At 46.9% G+C, this 22004-nt stretch overlaps 1 protein-coding gene across 1 annotated transcript; it reads left to right on the plus strand.

The window, feature by feature from the left end:
- The first annotated feature begins 217 nt into the window (after nt 1-217).
- Nucleotides 218-21991, plus strand: LOC134038467 (AP2-associated protein kinase 1-like). The gene is made up of 21 exons (XM_062483837.1): nt 218-1234; nt 3744-3862; nt 3992-4100; nt 4563-4705; nt 5057-5178; nt 5497-5578; nt 5748-5880; nt 6170-6273; nt 6528-6613; nt 6714-6874; nt 7650-7780; nt 8115-8546; nt 8973-9127; nt 9215-9357; nt 9455-9547; nt 10272-10367; nt 11239-11343; nt 12135-12284; nt 13704-13874; nt 14374-14496; nt 19744-21991. Exons 1-21 carry the CDS (start codon nt 1078-1080, stop codon nt 20469-20471), a joined length of 3543 nt encoding a protein of 1180 aa, XP_062339821.1. The 5' UTR covers nt 218-1077; the 3' UTR covers nt 20472-21991.
- Nucleotides 21992-22004: the final 13 nt, after the last annotated feature.

Here is a 22004-nt window from a genome sequence, read left to right on the forward strand (position 1 = left end):
TTAGTGCTCAATCATTAATACCTCATTCTCCAGATGTGCATTTGGCATTTTGCATACTTCTTTGTGGATATTGTTCCTCGACAGTAGTATGACAGTTATTTTCGTCCAAATCCAGCCTGAATCCAAAAAACGGTCAATTCAGCGCCCCACGGTGGTGGTAGAAGGACTACAGATCCCATGTTTCTGCAATGACGTAGATGAGCAAGTCAGCAGCAGAGCTGTTGTGGTACTCAGCAGCAGCAACCAAAGCTTGTAGGTTACGTAGTGCAAGCTACTGTGTAGCTAGCGAGTAATGTAGATTTGTTTTTTTATTTTGAAGATGTTTATCGACAAAACCAAACTGACATTTAAAATCGTAAATTTAGCTAAATGACTAGTTCCGGCCAATTTAGTAGACATTTCCTGTAGCGAGAAAAAAGAGGTTCGTTCGTGGTCATAAGAAAATTGTACCAGCTAGCCACACCGCTAAATATGGTAGCTAGCTAGGGTAAAGACAGACAAATACGGTTTACAACACAATATGGAAAATGGTGTAAAGTTGTCCCATCGGGTACCACATACTTTGCACCGCGGATATATTGAAACACGTCGTTATATTTAGAGGTTAACCTGGATAACCTTAGCTGCACGAGATGTCATAGCCACGGTGATGGAGGGACATTTCTGTTAGCTAGCTAGCTAACGTTAGCTGGATATTATGAACAGCTGGACTGATGGAAATGTCTTCCCTGAAGACGATAGCAGGCTTGTTTACTAATTACATGTTGTAAAACGAGATATCACTGTGCTATATCTTGTTTATATTACGTAACATACGCCTGTTTGTGAGGCAAATGGGAGACTAGACGCCAGTTTGCTAAGGATAGTCACTTTTTGACATCTTGGAGCTAGCTCGCTAATTGACAGATCGATATAACCAGCCAGCTAAGAAATTACTGAATGCTTTTCATCAGCAAACAAGCAGACAGTGTCAGAAAGAATAGCTGCTCTGTCCCCAAAATACAACTGGAAACAAGTATAATTTAGCTATTGCACTCTTTAGAATTAAGGCATTTAAGCCCCTCATCACTTTATAACATGAGGAAGTTCTTTGATTCTCGTCGGGAGTTGGTCAGTTCTGGACCTGGTTCAGGAGGGGGAAGCAGTGGATCGAGCCATGCAGGTGGCAATTTTATTGGACGTGCATTTACTATCGGTCGGTACCAAGTCACTGTTGAGGAAACAGTAGCCGAAGGTAAGATATATTGCCAGTTCAATCTATGCTGGTTAACGTTAATCTGGCCAATATAATGGTAACAATTGAATCAGACTGGAAACTAACAACGTTTCACGCCTAGAGGTTAACTGACAGTTGGGCTGCTTTGTTTCAACCACGAAAATACACTCAAATAAAGGGTGTAATACATACTGTTGTCGTATGTTCTGTTGATAATGCCAGTGATGGTAGTATCATCTTCCCTTTCTCGGAAGACTAGGCCACACCATCTGAAACACTACACTACCTTTCCCATTCAATTGTAATTGAGCCTATCGTGGATGGATAAAGTTCAGAGGTCAGGCAAATGGAAGTGTTCCCTGTCATTGTTAACAGCTTCATGTGGTAAATCCCATGCAGGGCAGGAAATCCACTTATGGATGAGGCCCTGATTAATGGGCAGGAGGACAGGTTTGGATGAATGAGTCATCGGACATGGTTACTACTAGTGTGAGCATGTGCTTTCATCAGGTTTTAAGGACGATCTTATACTGGAATAGGCATTGTCCTTGCTATAACCTATACTATGCTGTCAATGTCTGGCAATAACTATTGCAAGCTTGCTGCTCATCTATTAAGAGCTGCAGGCGGTGACTCGAGCCACATTGCCTATCACACTTTGGCCTATGGCTTCACAGCTGGTTGCACAGCTGGTACAACACACAAAGTACCGTTTGCAGTTAGTTGTAGCCACATATACAAAAAAAGCCCAAATCACAATTCACAAATGACTCATTTAAAGTCAAATCACCCAGCCACAACACCCACCATCTTAGATTGGCTTTATATTTTATTTAGTGTGTGTGTGTGCATGGGTGTGTGTACACAATTGAAGTTATTGTTACCCAGTGTAATACACTTTAAAGCAAGATTAAGATTTTATACAGCTTTATTCACTCTAGCAACAAAAATAGAATAGTAATAATTCAAGTAGGGAATTGCCTATTCGTTGGTTGAAAATAAGTCGTGTGTGTGCTTTTATTCCCGTAGACCCACAGGCCAGTTCTGATTAAAAAAAAGAAAATCCTAATCAGTTTCAGTGCCGCAGCATCCGTTTACAACTTTCTTTACAAACGCCTGCACACAGCGTCCTCTGTTCTCAGGCGGTAGTGTTTACACTGCGAATGCAACGTGTACAAAGTGCAGGCCTATGTGAGGTAGAAGATAAGTAATTGTTAGTTTTATCTGCACTGTCCTACTCTCCCTCTCTCGCACACACACACACACATACGTACACACACACACTCACAAACACTCTTTTCTGAGAGAGATTCTGCACTCGCCAGAGACCCTCTGAGTAGAGTGGCAGATGACAGGCATTGTGTTGTCTATTTGACAGTTGAGATGTCCCTGCCCCACTTTGGGCTCAGCAGCATCGTCTCCACACCCACTGCTGCTCTACTGCATCATTCTAGTCTGCAGTTTCGTAAGGCTGACCTTCAGTATCCAAACCGTTGTCAGAGAGTCTAATGCACCTGCCTTTTAACTGATGAAACATTATTGTGCAGATATCTGCAGTGAAGTATACCATATGGTTGTATGTGGGCCTTTACAGGCTAGTATTTGCTCAAGGCAATGCCATGGCAGTAAATTAATCATAGTGCCACAAGGGCCGTTGACACATTACTTGCGTTGATATTATAATTTGATGAACATGTCTGTAGCATGTTGTTCATGATGCCAATGTTGCCCTATTATGGTAACTCCGCAGTGATGCGGGCTCTGCATCGGTCCGTTGTGGTGAAGAAGGAGCTGAGTCGAAAGGCGAAGCTCTCTATTTACCAGTCGATCTACGTTCCTACCCTCACCTATGGTCACGAACTGTGGGTAGTGACCGAAAGAACGAGATCGTGAATACAAGCGGCCGAAATGAGTTTTCTCCGCAGGGTGTCCTGGCTCTCCCTTAGAGATAGGGTGAGAAGCTCGGTCATCCGGGAGGGGCTCAGAGTAGAACCGCTGCTCCTCCGCGTCGAGAGGGGCCAGTTGAGGTGGCTCGGGCATCTGATCAGGATGCCTCCTGGACGCCTCCCTGGTGAGGTGTTCTGGGCACGTCCCACTGGGAAGAGGCCCCGGGGAAGACCCAGGACACGCTGGAGGGACTATGTCTCTCGGCTGGCCTGGGAACGCCTCGGGGTCCCCCAGGAAGAGCTGGTGGAAGTGGCCGGGGAGAGGAAAGTCTGGGCCTCCCTGCTTAGGTTGCTGACCCCGCGACCCGACCCCCGGACAAGCGGAAGATGATGGATGGATGGCATTATAGTCTATTGTTCCTTTTAAGGTCACTTGAGTTTGCTCTAACACAAACTAAATGAACATTACATTACATTTATCATTTAGCAGACGCTCTTATCCAGAGCGATTTACAGTAAGTACAGGGACACAACGTCATTTCGCACGGCCGGGATTTGAACCGGCAACCCACTGTTTAATAGCCCGATTCCCTAACCGCTCAGCCATCTGACCCCTTGTCGTTTGCGTCCGCCTCCCGCAGGGGGCTTTGCGATCGTGTTCCTGGTGCGCACGAGCCAGGGCGTGCGCTGTGCCCTCAAGAGGATGTACGTCAACGACGAGCACGACCTGCAAGTGTGCAAGCGGGAGATCCAGATCATGGTGTGTGTGTCACGGGCCCACGGGATGGGGGCGGGACAGGAGACAAGCCGTCACCGTCTGGTTGTTTTGCACCTCGGCGTGCTTTTATTGTCGGCTACTAACCTGTGACCGTGCATTGTGGTTCTGCAGAAGGACCTTGTCGGCCATAAGAACATCGTTGGCTATCTGGACTCCAGTATTACAGCTGTTGGTGCCGGAGACGTGTGGGAGGTGCTCATCCTCATGGACTTCTGTAAAGGTGAGTGGGAGCGGGAAAGAAAAGCCGGTTGAAAAGTAAAAGAAAAGCCGGTTGTGTCCGTCCCGGGACGGTGGCGCTGTTTGTCTTATACTCTGTAAAGGTCACTTGTGCGATAAAAAAATTAAAAAAAGGGTCACGCTACCACAGAATTTGTGGAACGGTTTTCTGGCCAATTTCATATGACCCTGTTAGTCCATACGAGGGCGCTGTCTTTCCACACGACTGCAGTGTTGCTGGTTTGATATCCAGCGTTCGGCAAGGGCAGTGGACAACATCGTGTAGCTGTAGTATGGAAAGTGACTGGAATGTAATGTGTCAAATTAGCAGTAGAAGTAGCTCCATATTTGCTATTGCAAGCGTTACAGAATTGCTCCTCGTCCCAGTGTTATCTTTAATGCCACAAACATACTTTAACAGCATGTTGATGTGAAAACCCGCTTTTCTCGTGTTCTGTCTCCGCAGGGGGCCAGGTGGTGAATCTGATGAACCAGCGGCTGCAGACCGGTTTCACCGAGGCTGAGGTGCTGCAGATCTTCTGTGACACGTGCGACGCCGTGTCTCGACTGCACCAGGGCAAATCACCCATCATCCACAGGGACCTCAAGGCAGGACATCTGATCGGATTTTCCGTCCTTTCCTCTGTTCTTGTTCTCGCCCCCGACCGCCTCTTTCTCCTCTCTTTGGTGTATGTGCTGCCTAGAACACGGCACCTCGGTGGTAGGCCTGACCAAAAAAAGTTTTAGGCAGCTCAGCTGCAGCTGAAAGCCTGTGTGACTCAAGCCAATGAGCAGTCAGGAGCAGTCCACCAACTATTGATCGATGTGTTTTGGGACGTCCGAGTGCAGTGCTATCGTTTACACTCTCAACTGCGGACGACTCTGTTGAGGCTGCTTGTCTGAAATGTGGCTTATGTGACGGTTCCCGCTGTGACCGACATCTCTTACGTGCTTTTGCAGGTTGAGAATATTCTCCTGCACGACAAGGGTCACTATGTGCTCTGCGACTTTGGGAGCGCCACCAACAAGTTCCAGAACCCGCAAACCGAGGGAGTGACAATAGTCGAGGAAGACATTAAAAAGTAAGTGGGCGCCGAGTTGGAAGTCATGTTGACTGAAATCGGGCCATGACTCAAGACTCAAAGCTGCGAAGGGTGACATGAGGTACTGGGCGCTAAGCCTCAGGCTTACTTTAAAGTCCAAAATCATACCGTAAGGAAAATGAATACCGGCATTTTTCTACATCGTTCATGCTGTCCACCCCTAGTTGACACTAGACACCTGCAGCATGAGTAAATGTCATGTGGTCACGTAACACGTGATTTGTCAGGGAATCTAGTGCACAGGGTCATTGGGCTGCTTCTGTGGTATTATACAATTTATTTCTCCCTCCCTCTCAGGTACACGACTCTGTCATATCGAGCCCCTGAGATGGTGAATCTCTACAACAGCAAAACAATCACGACCAAAGCAGACATATGGGTTTGTGGACTCAAGAGCTTCTCCCCCAGAACACACTGCCATCATGTTGGATCATCATACATATTGCCATCAATATTGGAAGATTTCCTTCAAAGCCCTTCGGGGGGGGGGGGGGGGGGTTTAGAAGGTTGAGACGTAACCGAATTCCTTCCCCCTTTGTGTCCTCCAGGCGCTTGGCTGCCTGCTGTACAAGGTGTGCTTCTTCACCCTGCCCTTCGGGGAGAGCCAGGTGGCCATCTGCGACGGCAACTTCACCATCCCGGACAACTCCCGCTACTCCTTCGATCTCCACTGCCTCATCCGTCAGTATGCACGCTCGCCCTCGCGGCCCCCAGCGCTTGTTGTGTTTCGTAGCTTGAATCCGTGTTGTGGACACCCCCCCACCCCCCTGGTTCTCTTCCCCTCTAGCCTGGGCTTTGCTTTCGAGGTTGTGTGTGTGTGTGTGTGTGGGGGGGGGGGGGGTCTGTTGTGTGTGTCTTTGTGTTGTTTCTGGTGGTTATGGCTTGGTGGTCTCCCTCTCTCTCCGTTTTTCTAACGCTCATTCCCCACGTCTGTGTGTCTTCTTCGCACCCGGCTCGTCGTGTCTGTCAGGGTACATGCTGGAGCCCGACCCCGATAAAAGGCCCGACATCTACCAGGTGTCCTACTTTGCTTTTAAAATGGCTAGGCGGGACTGCCCTGTTCAGAATGTGAAGGTCAGTCCTCCTCTGCTCTCGGGTTGTATTTGAGCCTGTCTTTGAGTCTGTGTGGGGGGGGGGGGGACGACGACGACTGGTTGAACCGTGGACATTTCTTTCCTCTACGCCTCCGAAAGTACACTTGTGTCATTTTCTTCTCCTTTTTTGATCCACTTCTCTCAAGCTTGCACTCGGTGTGTTGCAATACACATGTAGGTCTTAATCCATTTATCTAAATGAGGATTCCCCCCCCCCCCCCCCCCCATTTCCAGAATTCTCCTATTCCTACTCAACTCCCTGAACCAATCAAAGCTAGTGAGGCCGCAGCCAAGAAGACCCAAACCCATACCAAGACCAGGTGAGGGAGCTGCCAGCCACCGCTCAGTCCTCTTACTCTAGGGCACAAACGCGAACCGTCTTGACCGACTTTCGTTCTCCTCGATACGTTTGACCCTCAGACTTACCGACCCCGTCCCCACCACTGAGACCTCCATCACCCCGCGTCAGAGGCCCAAGGCGAGCCACGCCCAGCCCAGCGCGGGGATCCTCCCCATTCAGCCTGCAGCCCTCACCCCTCGCAAACGGGCCAACCTCCCCGCCGGAGCAGCCCAGCCTATTGGTGCGTATACAGTCCTCACCGGTCTTTTCTTCAGGAGGATTTGTAGGGGGTTAAATATAGTCCAAACAACCAAAACGAATTCCCCTATGGTTTAAAGGAAGATGTGAAACTGAACAGTGTATCAGCATGAACCAAATAATGCCAATACAAATATAATTACAGTTATTTGACTCTATGGGTTAAATCGGAGCAAGAATGGTCCAAACAAGGTTAAAATGAAATACACATTTAATAACGTTGCAAATGAATGAAATCAATCACAAGGCAAACATGTTACAAAATGAAGGCTTTCAATCTTACCTACTCTACATTGATCATTGTAAACCAGAGAGAAAGCAAGAGGTGAGCAAGGAGAAGGAGTATAAGGACAAGCCAGAGCTGAGGAGAAGGTCTGAGATCAAGAATCCACAGAACAATGCTTCACCGTTCCCATTATACACAAGGACAACCAATCAGAACATTTATTGACCCTTATTTCTCAACATATGACTAGCAATGCACAGTAAGTTACACGATGGGGTGTGAGAGCCATTAAGAGACTCCGTCCAGTAACTCCAGATGTTACTGGACTCCAGGTTGATGCCCAGCCTTACACTTTCAAAGATGTACATTTCTAATGAGCAGGATGACTAACCCTAGATCAAATCAAAATGTATTTGTATAGCCCTTTTTACACGCAAGCATGTCACAGAGGGCTAACCCTAACTCTTTCCTTTTTTCCCACTTCCGTTTCAAGTCGGCCTAGTAACTAGAGTTGTTTTTATTTCATCCACAGGTGTGAGTCTGAACCTTTCCCAGCCAGCAGCAGCCCTCCAATCACACAAGGCCCAGACTGCAGTCCCGCCTCCAGCAGCTCTCAACCAATCTCAAAAACCCCCCAGTCAGGCTGTCACTCAACAGAAGCAGGTAACGCTGCATCCGAATTTGCGTGGCAAGTTAAGGCTTTTAGTCGAGTGGTAAATTTCAGACACTGTGTTGAATGCCATTGTTAACTGTACTATTTGGTCAAGTTATGTAGTTAATTTGTATTCTGTTTCTGAAGGAATGAGTAGGGAATGGAGGAAACTATTAATCCGATTATACTATTAGTGCATTTGAAGGAAAAAATGGTGTGGATTCTAAATAACCTAAGTGTTATACAATTGAGCTATTTAGAATGCTTTTATTCCCACCTGACCATGATAGTTGACATCACGGGTGTGTTATTGACACTGCTTGCTGTCACTCATCTCTATGGAAGCCAGGGCAGCCAATCCCAGCAGATGTCAATGCAGCAGGGGGAGGAGTCTCAGTCCTGGCTAAGACCGAGGCCCAACCACAAGCTCTGGCAGGCACACCACAGCAGACCACGCCTACCGTGGCTAGCCCCGCCCCTCAGAAAGCAACGCAGGCCCCGTCCAGCCCCGCCCCGCCCAAAGCCCCTGCCCGGAGCACCCGTCGTAAGCAAGCAGGCCCGGCGCCGCAACTCGACCCTCAGCCCTCCCCAGCGGCTCCCCTGCCTCCCTCCCAGCCCCCTGGAGGTCAGACGCCCATCCTCCAGTTCCAGCTGGCTGACCAGCAGCCCGTGCTCCAGCCCCAAGCTGCCCCGCAGCCTCTCGTCCGGACCCTGCCCAGCTCGTCCGAGACGTGTCCGAATGCTGCTGAGAAACGGCAGACGGTAACAGCCCCCCATCTCCAGACCGTCGCCATTCAGCGGGGCCGGTCATCCATGACGTCATGCATCCATCTTCGTTTATCCATCCATCACGTTTTTTTGGGAAAAGCGCACATCTTATTTTCAGTTTGGTTGCGTCCCAATGCTTTTACTTACTTTTTTGGGGGTGGGTCTGTTATGAAAGGACATCCATCACTGTCAAATGTATGAATTCCCTTTGTTTTTGTGTTTTTTGGGGGGAACAGCAAAGACGTCATGTTTGTCTGTTAATATCCTTTTTTTTTGCAGTTTTTTCTTGGCCCTTTTTATCTTACGCTTTTTCTCGTCAATCATGCCTCCCTCACCATTTCACTTTATCCATGTTGACATTGTCCGTGTTTATCCGGATATGAGTCACATCTACACCCTCCCTCACGCTTTTCTCTCGTACTCTCTCGCCCTCACGTACAGGCCCCCCCTCCGTCCTCTAAGACCGCAGAGCAGGCGGAACCCAGGCCTCACCCCGGTGACCTCCCTCTGACTGCAGTCACCGGCTCGCCAGAGAGCGACGCCACACAACAAATCAGCAGGGCAGCAGCTGCCGATGTCGACCCTAACCAGTAAGAAGAGCTGCAGGGCGTCACATGACGTCACTCACCTGCCGCATGTCATGTGAGCTTCCCTTGTGTTTTGTGTTTGAATTCTAGAACCGAGGGCGGCAAGGAGGGCGCCTCGGCTTCACCCTCAGGCTCTGGCGCCCCCACGACCCCTGCATGGAACCCGTTTGATGACGACAGCTTCTCTAACTTCACTGCTGAGGAACTGGTGAAAAAGGACAAGCAGGCTGATGGTACGGTGACAAATTGTTCGTGTGCACGTTACCGAAACCACATTTATTGTGTGTGTGTGTGTGTGTCAGGGTAACTTTGTCATTTATCTGTCGTCAGATGCACCTGGAGAAACAGAGAAGGCTCCCACTGAGGACCTGATCCCAGGCCTGCTGTCCACCTCCCCGGACCAGACGGCCCCCCAGCCAGCTTGTGAGCCTCCCTCTCACCCTCCATCAGCACAGCTACACCAGGCCTTAGTGTATACACTCTACTGACGTATGCTTAGATTTTCTGTCAGACGCGTCCATTCCTGCTCGTTCCCGATACTTTCCCAGCCGGTCGGCTGTAGGGCTGCGGTTTCCTCAGGGGGTTTCCTCACTGGATGTGCTCAGGGTCAGCTGGAACTCGTTTGACCACCAATGCAATTAAACGATGGCTAAACACGGTAGCGCTAGCTTTAGCGGTGGTTCAGTTTCGGTGTTGTGTTTTGTGATGTCGAATGGAACAAAGACATCACGAAGACCATGGGTTTTATTGCATGGTTATACAACAAACATGGTTAAAAACAACAATAAACATGGTTTTATTTGATTATTTTGTAAAGAAGTTTTTCCAGCAATTAGGGTTTTTATTATTTTTTAACATGGTTTGATCCCTCTTAAAAGTACACATAGAACATACAAGTTGCAATAAGAACCTCATATCTAAATATATTTTAGGGACATTCAGGGTATAATGCAAAAATGTAATGGCATATGTTGCATGTGTAGTGAGAGTCCTCTGGAAGCAGTAAAAAAACAAGCTTCAATTGTTTTAAAATATTTAGCAGTTATACAACAGCAATTATCTGCAAAGTATTAAACGATGTGATTCGCTGTGACAGTGTGAAGTATCTATGATCTTTTTTTAATTTATTTTTATCACTTCATTCTAGTGGATCACACGGAAGACATTCTGGGACTGGATTCAGTCACCTCGTTGCTGGTTGTTCCAGAGCCTTTCAATGCTCTCTCATTCTCAAACACACCAGGTACGGAGTGTCTGAGGTGTCTTTGTCTTCATTATAACACCCCCATTGTCCTTACTCATCTTCTGTGTCGGAAAAACTTCTCTCACAGTCGATTAAGTGCTGTTTGGCCTTCCAAGCTTTCCTCAGATGTTTTTTCTTTTTCAAATGTCACAATGTTAAGTTTGATCTCCAGTTAACGATACTTGGTGAACTGAAAATCCGCCAAACTCTTCTTGATATGTAGGAAGTGAATTCGATTGTTATGACATCAAGTGTATTTCCTCAGATAATTATGAAATTTATGCATACTTGTCCTTCGGAAAAATCTTATTCCGCCTCATAATTGAGAAAATGTTTACCAGTTGCCACTATTCATTCAATAGCCACAAATGGCACATGATGATGCAGTTAAATCATCTGCTGTTGTAGACCATCATGTTCACTGGCACTGCTGATAATTAGAAAATAAATAGCTTAAGAATGTTGTAGAAGAAGGTTGTTTTGAAAGCATAAGCAGGTATTTTCATTGGCAAGGTTATCCACTTTATGGTTTACCACCCAGATCGGGAAATTTGGCTTTTCACACTGCATGGTCACACTTCACTTAGACACAAGATTTGCGGGTCTCACAAACGGCCCCAGTCAATTCAATAAATTGATAACTGCCATTCCTTCCATCCCATTGTGTCGTTGCTCCAAATGGATTGCAAATACACGACATATTGTCCTGCATTCATTTGAGTCTGTTTTGACCTTCAAATCCATCTTTCCTATTCTCCCCATTTCTGAAGAATTTCTGTCGAATAACAAGCAATTTTCTTCAGTGGTCTTTGTGTTGTTCCATGCTGCCTGTTATTTTCTGTCTTTCATTCTCTTCTTTGCTAATCTATAGAGAAGCTGATTGAGGGACTGAAGTCCCCAGACCCTTCTCTTATGCTCCCTTACCTCTTGTCATTGGCCGATCCATTTGGTGGATCGGTCGAGGAATCTGCCAAAGGTAAATCGCAAGTCTTTCAGACTAGTCTTTTCGTGTCTCTCTTACCCCTTTCACACCTGGAACCTAAAGCGATGGTCTCCAGGCCTGTATATTTGCGCGAGTTTAGGCTATTTACAACCCTAAAATGGCCGGCCTGGTTAATACCTACATGTCAAAGCAGTTGGAAGGTAGGGCTATTGTGTTTTGACATTCATGAGAATATATTTCGAAAAAAGCGCTTGAAGTGAGCCAGTCAAAGAAAGTTCCACTTTCTTTTTGTTTGAGTGGTGTGCCAATTACAGGATATGGCTAGTAACCAATGATAAAATACTTCAATTATAACGTAATAAAATTTGGTAATAGAAAAACACTGACCATCTTACGACCTCTTTGCCTACTTTACATGGTTCAGTAATGAAGAGTGCAGATTTTACCACCAGCTGCCCTCGTGTATCTTCTTCCAATCTAATTCGATTTGTGTGAAAGGGGTATACGTGAACACTTCCAATTTATTTGGGTCCAGTTCCCTCTCTTCCTATTGTGCCTCTTACCTTTTCTTCATCGTCCTTGAAGCTATCAGTGAGCCTATATTGGGGTCAGGTGGCTGAGCGGTTAGGGAATCGGGCTAGTAATCATAAGGTTGCCGGTTCGATTTCTGGCTGTGCCAATGACGTTGTGTCCTTGGGCAAGGCACTTCACCCTACTTGCCTCGGGGGGGAATGTCCCTGTACTTACTGTAAGTCGCTCTGGATAAGAGCGTCTGCTAAAATGACTAAATGTAAAATGTTTTCAGCGAGCATCTCTTCTACTAGGCCAATGCACCTTGGTGTCCGGTCTGACATCCCCCTCCTTGACTTCCTCTCTCCTCGTCTCAGCTGCTTCAGCGGAGGTGTCGGTCGGCCCTCTCATCCCCGGTCTGGAGTCTCCTCTGGCGCAGACTGAGAGAACCTTTCCTGATTCTGGTCAGTAGCTGCCTCACAGACAACACAACGTAGGATACCCAGTTCTAAGCAAGCTGGAGCACCAATGGACAGTTCTGGATTTAATAATGGATGTTACACAACATAATAATAGTAATTTGACCACTGATGGACGTGAGAGCAGGCTTGTCGGTTAATTCCTACCTCCATTACATTTACAGCGTACATTGACTCGCTTTGTCAAAGGATGGCCAGGCCGAGAACAGAGATTTTATTTCAAAGGAATCATATTCCGTCTCATCCTTTGATATCTTCACTCAGAAGATCTTCATCTGATTTTCCCAACAACAGCGCATGGGCATTGAATCTAATCTATTATATCTATTTTGTATCTGTCAATTTTAGCACCATTGTAATGCATGTAGACTTATCTTTGGTGGAATTATTCTGCTTTGTGACAGCTCTCTGCCAGAGAAACCCAACTTAAGTCTTTGTTTTGATCTCAGTAGCAGAGATCATGCCCAAACAGACTGCGCAAACACAGAACCAAGTTTGGAGGCGGCTGGGGTGGGGGGGAGAGAACTCAGGAATCATTTGTCACGCACTGCAACACTGCTGTTGCCGACTGACACAAGCGCCCCTCGGAGTCTCCCAGCTGAACCAGCTTTGCTCATTCCTGTAGCCTTGTGTGTGTAATGCCGGCTCCAAGTCGTTCAAACGATTGGCTTACTAAAGACCCATCCTTTTCTTCTGTGGTATTCGAGATCCTGTTATAGTGTAACCTAGTTGACTTGGTCTAACTCACTCCTAAGTGTAAATACCACCCACTTGACTCCATTGAAGAGCTAGCTTTTAGGTGGTGTAGCTTTGTGGCCATTGTTGTAGCAGAACAATTGCGTACAACAATTCACGAATGTATTCCGCGATCCGCAAATGATTGCCTACACCGGCCAAATGTGTACGAGATCCCAAAACATCCGAAAATCTGTATTCATATTTGCAAGTGTGTTCACGTCTAAGTCTGTGAATGTGTACGTAGATCTACAAATGGGTAGACAAAGGTGGACCTTGCAATTTGCAGGTTTTTTTTTCTTTCATGTTACTTTTGCTACATTTCTGCCGTGGCAGAGATCATCTATGTGTTAAATTGCCGTCATCCTGATTTATAAAAACCTTATCTGTCGGGAGCCACCTACACCTTTTAATGACTGGGATTAATACATTGATTAAAAACGCCTCTCACACTTCATTAAAACACCCAAAAGCTAATTAATGAAATGTATAAATGAAGTACGAATCAAGGAGCGAGGAAATAGGAATAGGGCGAATAGACCGAAACATCACGGCTTCGAGCTGCCGTCCGTCGTTGAGGTTTTCACACCAAAGCCGACCCATCGAGTCAGACTCGTGGCGTCGTCAACAGACCTGTCAGTGACCTGTCCTCTCTCCTCGCTCCTCCAGAAGCGCTGACCGGGGAGGACTCTCTCCTGGACTGCACCCTCATCTCGGGACAGTTTGCCCCATCTGAAGGGCCCGGCGGCGCCCCCTCTCTCTTCTCCGTCCCCACATCCGCTGCCTCTGCCCTGGATGAGTTAGCCATGCTGTCCGGGGAGGCCCCCCAGCCCCTGGCAGGTAAACTCCCTCCCCCCCTGTCCCTAGAACCATCAGACTAGAACATAATAACACGGTGCCCCCTCGACACTCGTGAAAAAATTGTTTTTCATTTTTTTCTCTCGACTAAATCATCTTCATAGTGACGGTGTTGTCTGGAGATGCAGAGGTTGACCATCTGGAGATGACAGTTGAATTTGAATGCACTAGACCAGTGGTTCTCAAACCTGTCCTCAAGTACCACCTGTCCTGCATGTTTTAGATGTTTCCCTGCTCCAACACACCTGATTCAAATAAAGATCTAGCTCTGTAGAAGCCTGGTAACAAACATGCATTTGAATCAGGTGTGTTGGAGCAGGAAAACATCTAAAACATGCAGGATAGGTGGTACTTGAGGACAGGTTTGAGAACCACTGCACTAGACTCAACGTACAAGTGACCATTTGGCTTCAGCGCCTTAAAGAGCCCCAGTGCTCTGACGCATCTTCATCTCTCTTTTCCTCCCTGCCTCATTATCCAGACTCCTCCCTCCTGATGGCAGACTTGGAGGCCCATGTGCCCGATGCTCCCCCTCCAGCAGAGACTGGACCGGAGGACGAGTTTGACCCCATCCCTGTCACGGGCCCCAAGAGCACCTCCCAAGGTACGCCTCGACACTGCCCTCACACCGGAACACTTACCGGTCATTCGCGGCTGTCTGTTACCACTTCCTTAGTTTTCCCCCCAAGTAGGCTTAAAGTTTATCGGTTGGTCGTGTTTTTCTCAGCTTCTATTTCTCTTTCCTTGTACAATTCTACTCCGATCCTTTCCTCTTTTCTGCTTCTTGTGACTCCCTTCCCTTGCTCCCCTCCCTCCTTCCCTCCCTCTCCCTGCCTCTAACCTCCCCCCTCCCTCCCTCCCTCCGTCCACCTCCCCCCTCCCTTTCTGTGGCCAATTACAGGAGGCCACTCCCGCAGTAACAGTGGCAGCTCAGAGTCCAGCCTCCCCAGTCTGGCCCGCTCCCTGCTGCTAGTGGACCAGCTCATCGACCTGTAGACCCATTTGCAGCTGGCAGAGGAGAGAGGAGCTGTGTTGTGTGGGGGTGGCGCGGGGGGGGGTTATTATAGATCCAGACCTTATAGTTACAGCCCCCGTCACCACTCGCGTCAACCTCGACTTGCTTTTCGCTCTCACATCATCCCTCTTCATCAACACCCCCCCCCCCTCCTTCAAGTCCTGTCCTGTCTGCTTGGCGCCCCGCGGTGGCCTGCCGTCAGTCTCCCGTCCCCGTCGATCCCGTCATCCTTTCACTGTGTCCCACTTTCCCTTTTCACCCTTTTTCCGATTGATGGCAGCTTTGGTCCTCGCTCTGTCGTCGGTCAGTGCCTGTCGTGTCTGCCCGTTTTGTGTCTTGGTTCTTCTTGTTTTCGCGGGGCCCTGCATTGCATCCTCTCGCCGGGTCCCGTGAAGCCACTGTGTCTCTCATGCCATTTCAGAAAAGGGTATCCCTCTCCCAATTATTTGCACGTAATAAAGCTAGCTAAAGGATAACTTGAGGCTACCACTTAAGATGAAACCTACTAAGGGGGGGGGGAGGGGAACCTCCTTTGCCAACTTTCCACGTAGCCTGTTTAGCACTTTTATGTGGGTGTTTTTGCCCGTGCATCATTCCCTGCTGTCGTATAGAATGGATGGTTCGTCATAATCCGCGTTGAAAGTCGTCCACACTTTTTAGAAGCGGATCCCTCCGAGCGTTCCTAAGCGTCGCACTTCGAGTTCTAGAGCGTTCCTAAGCGTCGCACTCGGAGTTCTAGAGCGTTCCTGAGCGTCGCACTCGGAGTTCTAGAGCGTTCCTAGGCGTCGCACTCGGAGTTATAGAGCGTTCCTAAGCGTCGCACTCGGAGTTCTAGAGCATGAGTTTGAGGGCCCAAAGTCAAATAGTTTATGCTTTTCAGTCAACACAGCCGTTTTAAGCGTCTGAGGCTGTGTGATACCGAGAGTAGATAATGATTCATTCAGCGATTTACACGCGGAGAGAGAGGGGGGGAGCTTTCAGTTAGTTAAATAAGCATAATTAGGCTACTCAAAAGTAATTGCCATTCCATCAACAACATTCTATACTCCATCTGCATTCATGTACATTCCTAGCTGTATAGAATCCTGCACACCTGTTCCTTTTTTTGGTTGTTGTTGCAATACCCACAGGCACAGAGGTAGTGACCCTTGGTTTGGTTCCTCTATAAAAAAAAAATATTTAAAAAAAAGAAGTAAGAAGTCCTTGTTAAAAAGTCCTCGTTCCCTGTCTGTCATAGCTTTACTTGTGGAAAAATATGGAAATATATATATTTATTAATGTGTCTGTTAATAAATGTGAATATGACTAGTGTTAGAGAATGAATGTATGAAATAAATATTAGTATATGAATATGGACTCATATATATATATATATATGATTCCTACGATCTATATCATAGAAGAAGACGGATAAATACTGAATACTAAATATCTTATTCCTGTTTGTGCAAATGTGTGATGAAAAGTTATTTCCCCCCTCCCCCACTACGTTTAGCAGAACATACAGTTGTGACAATCCTAGCTTTTACCTTTTCAGGATTGAGATGAATTGTACATCTTCTAAGTAAAAGTATAGTGAACTTGGAAGGCTTGGTTTTGCTGACATTCTTTTAAGGTCGTTTTTTGGGGTTGAAATTAACAAAACAACTGTTCCCATTGATTGCAATGGGAACACATCTAAGGGACTGTTGTCCTGAATCAGTTCATATTCATTGCTCTATAATGGCTGAACCACTACCCTTGCTGAACTAGTGCTTTGTAAAGCCATGATTATGTGCAGTGGTTTTTGTTGGTCCTAGAGTCTCATATCAAAGCATGGCAATGTTGTTGAATGTTCCGTTGATTTGTTCGATAACTTGATGGTTCGTGTGTGCGTGCGTGCGTGTGCGAGCGGGTGTGCGTGTTGACATGATGTACTGTAACTTAGTAACAGCCAGTCTGAGTTGTGGGGGAGTGATATGCTTGTGGTGTCGTTCGGCTCGCTGCAATAACAGCGACACTCGAATTGGTGTTGCCGTTTGAATTCTCTCGCTGAAAGCACAGGGCCCTCTCTTTACTCTCTCAGGTAGGAAGAGTGAGTCGGTCGAATCTTAAGAGTCCCTAATGGGTCTCAGGGCCACTGTGCTACTTGTATGACCTCTGATAGAGACACTGGCATACATAGGTTAGAATATTTCTCCATGTCAACCAATGGAATAAAAAGATGATTGATTCGATGGAGGAGGGAGGGGGGTGGGGGGGGGGGGGCTGTGGGAGATGAAAATGATGAAGATGGATGACTCAACATTCAGGGGGTCGCAGATCTCAGTCCCCAGCAGTGAGTCGTTTCCCCCACCCTGAACACGGGGCACAGTGGACAGGGTGCCATGCTAGCTCCTGTGTGCGCGAAGCACCCCCCGTCCCTGCTGCTCTGTGGCCCAGAAAGTACAGAGTACTTTGAATTTGACGATACAGCTTTATTCAAAAGGTTTAGGCACCCCTGGTCTAAAGTTCCGTCACTGCGAACAGCTAAGCGAGCTAAACATGACCTGATTTCCTAAAGGCATAAGGTTAAAGAGGACACATTTCTTTCGTATTTCAAGCCAGATTTCGTGCTGAACATATTTGTAATAATTAATTAATAATTAATTAATAATTAGTGCAGTAGAACCGTTCACGACAACTCCAGAGGCTGCTGAATGTCCCTGAGGGGGAAACAGAAGTTTTGATTTGCCTTTATAGCAATCCTGAAGCAGTTCTCTCTAAACGTTTTCTTCCAGGACTCAACTTGACCTCTCCACAGTTCCTGTTAACTGCCAATTGCATGACGAGCTGAAGAAATGGCGACCTGAATTATTTTCATTTTCAGAGTGCAAGGCAGCTGCTTAGAGGAGCCCATGGTGGCTGATTGTCAGGACATGGTTTGAGGAGTATTTATAAAGCTTTGAAATTTGCGTCGCCTGGCCTTTCCCATCGATGATTGTGAACATCAAGCCAGCCCATTAACCCTTGTGCTGCCTTCGGGTCACATGACCCAAAGGTTCATAACGAACCATCGTTGTGTTTACCCAATTTTACCCAATACAAAAACAAATACAAATAATTTTCTTTTAACCTTCGCAATGTGGGGGGTCTGAGACAGCCCAACGGTTAAAAGAAAATGCTTCACTTTGTTTTTGTATGCGGTAAAGTTGTCACAATACGACGGTGGGTCACAATGACTGATAGGTCAGAATGACCCGAAGATAACACAAGGGTTAACAAGCATTTACCAAGGTCTGAGACCTTACATTTACATTTAGTCATTTAGCAGACGCTCTTATCCAGAGCGACTTACAGTAAGTACAGGGACATTCTCCCCGAGGCAAGTAGCCTTGCCCAAGGACACAACGTCATTTGGCACAGCCGGGGAATTGAACTGGCAACCTTCAGATTACTAGCCCGCTTCCCTAACCGCTCTGCCACCTGACTCCCTGGCCACCTCCCACCTTGGTAAATGTTATCTGAGAGCTCAAATCTCTCGGGGCGCCCAAACTTTTGCATGGTGCTCCTTTTTTTTTTATCACTCTAAAATTGTACAAAAGAAAAACGATACACTAAAATGTGCTTAAAATGTGGAAAAGAATGTGTCATCTTCAACGTTATGCCCTTTGGACATCAGTTCCTTTTCAACTCACTTAACTATTCACAGTAACAGGAATTTGGACCAGGGGTGCCCAAACATTTGCATAAAACTGTATGTGAAGCAAGGCATGCCAGCAGCTAATTCCAGTTTGACAACATTTATTGAAGGGAGAAAAAGACAACAGCAGCGTAACAATCCTTTTGTCCCATCTATCTCAGGCATTTGTAGATACAGTACTTGCAGCAGAAGGCTTTTGTTCACAATGTTCTACCCTTCCTCCTCCTCTCTCTCTCCCCACACTGTACAGTCAAGTCATTCGCGGATTCTAATGTGGCTATGAACCTATGCAATCCTTGAGCTTTTCCCAGTAGACATCACTGTGCTGTTGTACTCAGTAAAGGTCATGGCCTGCAGGTAGTTCAACTTGTGACGTAGGGAATCCAGAAACCCCTCATCCTCCCTGATGTTTTTGCCAAACGTGGAAGCCGTTTATGACATTGTCCTTCTGAGGGTTCTGAAACTCACTCGTTCTCTGTGGCACCCCACCCCTTATTGCCAGAGCTGTGTTATTCTGTGTGCACCTTCTATTTTTGTGAGATGACAAAAAATAACTACAAAGAAAGAGATGGTGAAATAAATGTGTAAATGTGAATGCATTCTTGTCGTTGAGTATTCATTCAGCGGCTTTGCGAAGCACTGAGACACGTTTTTTTTTTTAAGGAAATTGACATTACATTGGATAAATTTCAGCATTCACTGTGTGTGACTGAGTTTGATGGAAATGCACCCTTAAGATGTGCAGTAATTGACCATTCTCTGTCCGGACGGCAGGCTAACACAGGTAAGAGTCTTAGTCCGGTTGTTCCTTGTGTCAACCTTTTCGTTGTCTTGTCGACATTTCTCTCACCTCGTGTCTTGTGATTCATGAATCATCCGTGAGATGGAGTCTTATGACGATGCTCACATTGTGATTTTTCTTGGGACGCACATTGCGATTCGACACTCAGATACTAAAGGCAGAATTAGGCCACATGCATGTAATGTCGGTATCCGACCTACGGCCATGAGTGTCTGTAATCTGATGAACCGCCACTCCCAACACACAAAACATCACCTCTCCTTTCACTCTTACCTCTCTGTGTACAGTACCTCCGTTTACCAATAAAGTCTTGAGACCAAATAATAGTTGTTTACGATGAAGCACTAAACTAGCTTTCCGCTGTACCCTACAGATGTGCAGTGGGGGTCGGGTATCAGGGGCCCTGGGCAGGCTTGTGGGGAACAGCCCGTCGTCTGCGAGGCGGTCCTGGTTCCCTGCATGCACAACTGTTCCATCCCCAGAATACTGGCACAGCACACCAGCAACTCAGACACCCAGCCGCCTCACCCCTCCAGCCAGCGCTCTGGCCCCGGGAAGCAAGCCGTCAGGAGCCCCCCTTGTCCTGCAGACCGCGCAGTCACCCCGCCGGACGTCTTCCTGCTCGCCCCTTTTAAGACGGCTGAGGAAGGCGTGGTCACACGCTCCACTTTCCTCCTGCCCCATAAGCCCCCGCTGTCCTCCGACGCCTCTCCCCAGGCCCCTCCCCCTGGGAGGAGACGGGAGCCTGTTGAAACGACCCCCCCGCCCCATCGGTGTCCTCCAAACCCAGGCTTTGGAGGACGCGGATGGGGCGCTCCCCGTCAGATCCAGCCCTGCAACTCCCGTCCCCAGGTCCGACTGCCCCCCCGGGGCCTGGGCCACCTGAAGCGACAGCCCCTGCCTGTCTACCCTCGCTCCGAGGCCCCTTGGCCCCAGCAGCCCGTGGCGGCCCATCGCGTGGTCTCCAGCGTGGGTCAGCAGGCCGCCGTGGGCTCGGTGGCTGTGGGACCCCTGCACTCCTGGACCATCGGAGGAGTAGCTCTGAAGGACCCCTTTCTCAGGGCCCCCTTTCATCCCAGGTGTCCAAAAGGCAAACCTTGATACGAGGGACATCATCTCACCCCGAGCCCAGTCTTCATCCCCATGACCTTCATTAAAAACAACCAGACAAGCAGATGTGACCCCTAACGAGGTCTTAACCCCTTGTCCATAAAAAACTCCTGCCTTCTTCAGAAAGACAAATGGATGATACTCAGACTCTCTTGGCTAAGGGTGCATGCAGTATTATAATGGACTTGCAGTATTATAATGGACTTGCACGACACACTGTTACTCTACCTCAGTGTTATGGTGGTTGATCAGATTGAGCAAACCTGCTGGGAAACACAGGCAACCAAAACACCAGGGACATTTGAAGTGATACTAGTTAATTGTACTGTGCTGCATGGGGGATTTTTACTTTACAATTATATTTAATGTCTGCAATTATATTTCATGTTGTTTTATATGCAAACTGTGCTATTACTTGTTTTGGTTGCAGATTGTATAATTGTACAAGTTGAAAATTGTTTGTCATGGATGTACGTGTTGCTGTACTCTGATATTGGTGAACTATTCCAAGTAGTCACTTTCCTATCTTTTGGACAAAGCATGTTTTGTTCAGTCTTATTTCATGTTTTCAGATTCTTATCCTTATCAGATTTCTTATTTCATTTTTTTCACATAAAGAGTACATTGTATGCACCTACTACACAGCAAAGTGGCTCTTTAGTGGTCAAATCGAATGTGTTCTACTTAATGAAGCATTAGAAAGTCTTGCGTGATGTGGACTAAAACGGCCCATACTTGCAGTTCGGATGTTCTCTGTTATATTGAATCACATACAACACCAAGCCTTTCAATTATTTACCACACTGATTGTCTATGCTGTATATTATATTACAAGTTGTACAGCACTCATGTTTTGGAGAAAAAAAATCATTTTTAAATCAAATGTATTTAATGTAGGAATCCATAAATGGCATTATGCATTATCATAATAATGAACTATTACTCAAAGTATCTCGTAATTTCCGCCTCGTGCCTACCGTTTATCAAGCAGCTCTGCATGGCATTAGCGTTAGCATTTGGTTTTATTGCTTTCAGGAGTCGCCCTCCAAGCCCACTATCCCTGGCTGCCTCTGTAGCCACAGGCATGCCTCCGTGAGCTCACTTCCCACAGGATTAGGAGTCTGTCTGCCTCTCTCTTATATTATGTAACAACGCTATTAAACCAGTAGTAGGCAATCTCTATTCATGCGAGTTTCAAGGTTTGAAGGTCCTATTCTTGCTAGAACAAAAAGATTGCTGAAAAAGAAAATGCAGTCTGTTTATGGTACTTTATCTTGATTGCCCAATGTACAGTACGGTTAGTATCCTGTTTGTGGCTAGGTAGTCATAATATCCTTATGCAGTCCTGATATTTTCATGTCGCTAACTGAAATTTGGATTCAAACCATCGTACGATGGCCCACTGTGTTTACCATGAGCCCAAGCACCAAGACATTTTGCCTTGACATATCATAATGTTTATTTTTCCCCACTTACCGGTAATAAAAAATATTTTAGAAAACCGACCATCCTGGTTGTCATTGC

Source organism: Osmerus eperlanus, chromosome 18 (assembly GCF_963692335.1).
Source record: "Osmerus eperlanus chromosome 18, fOsmEpe2.1, whole genome shotgun sequence".
NCBI lineage: Eukaryota > Metazoa > Chordata > Actinopteri > Osmeriformes > Osmeridae > Osmerus > Osmerus eperlanus.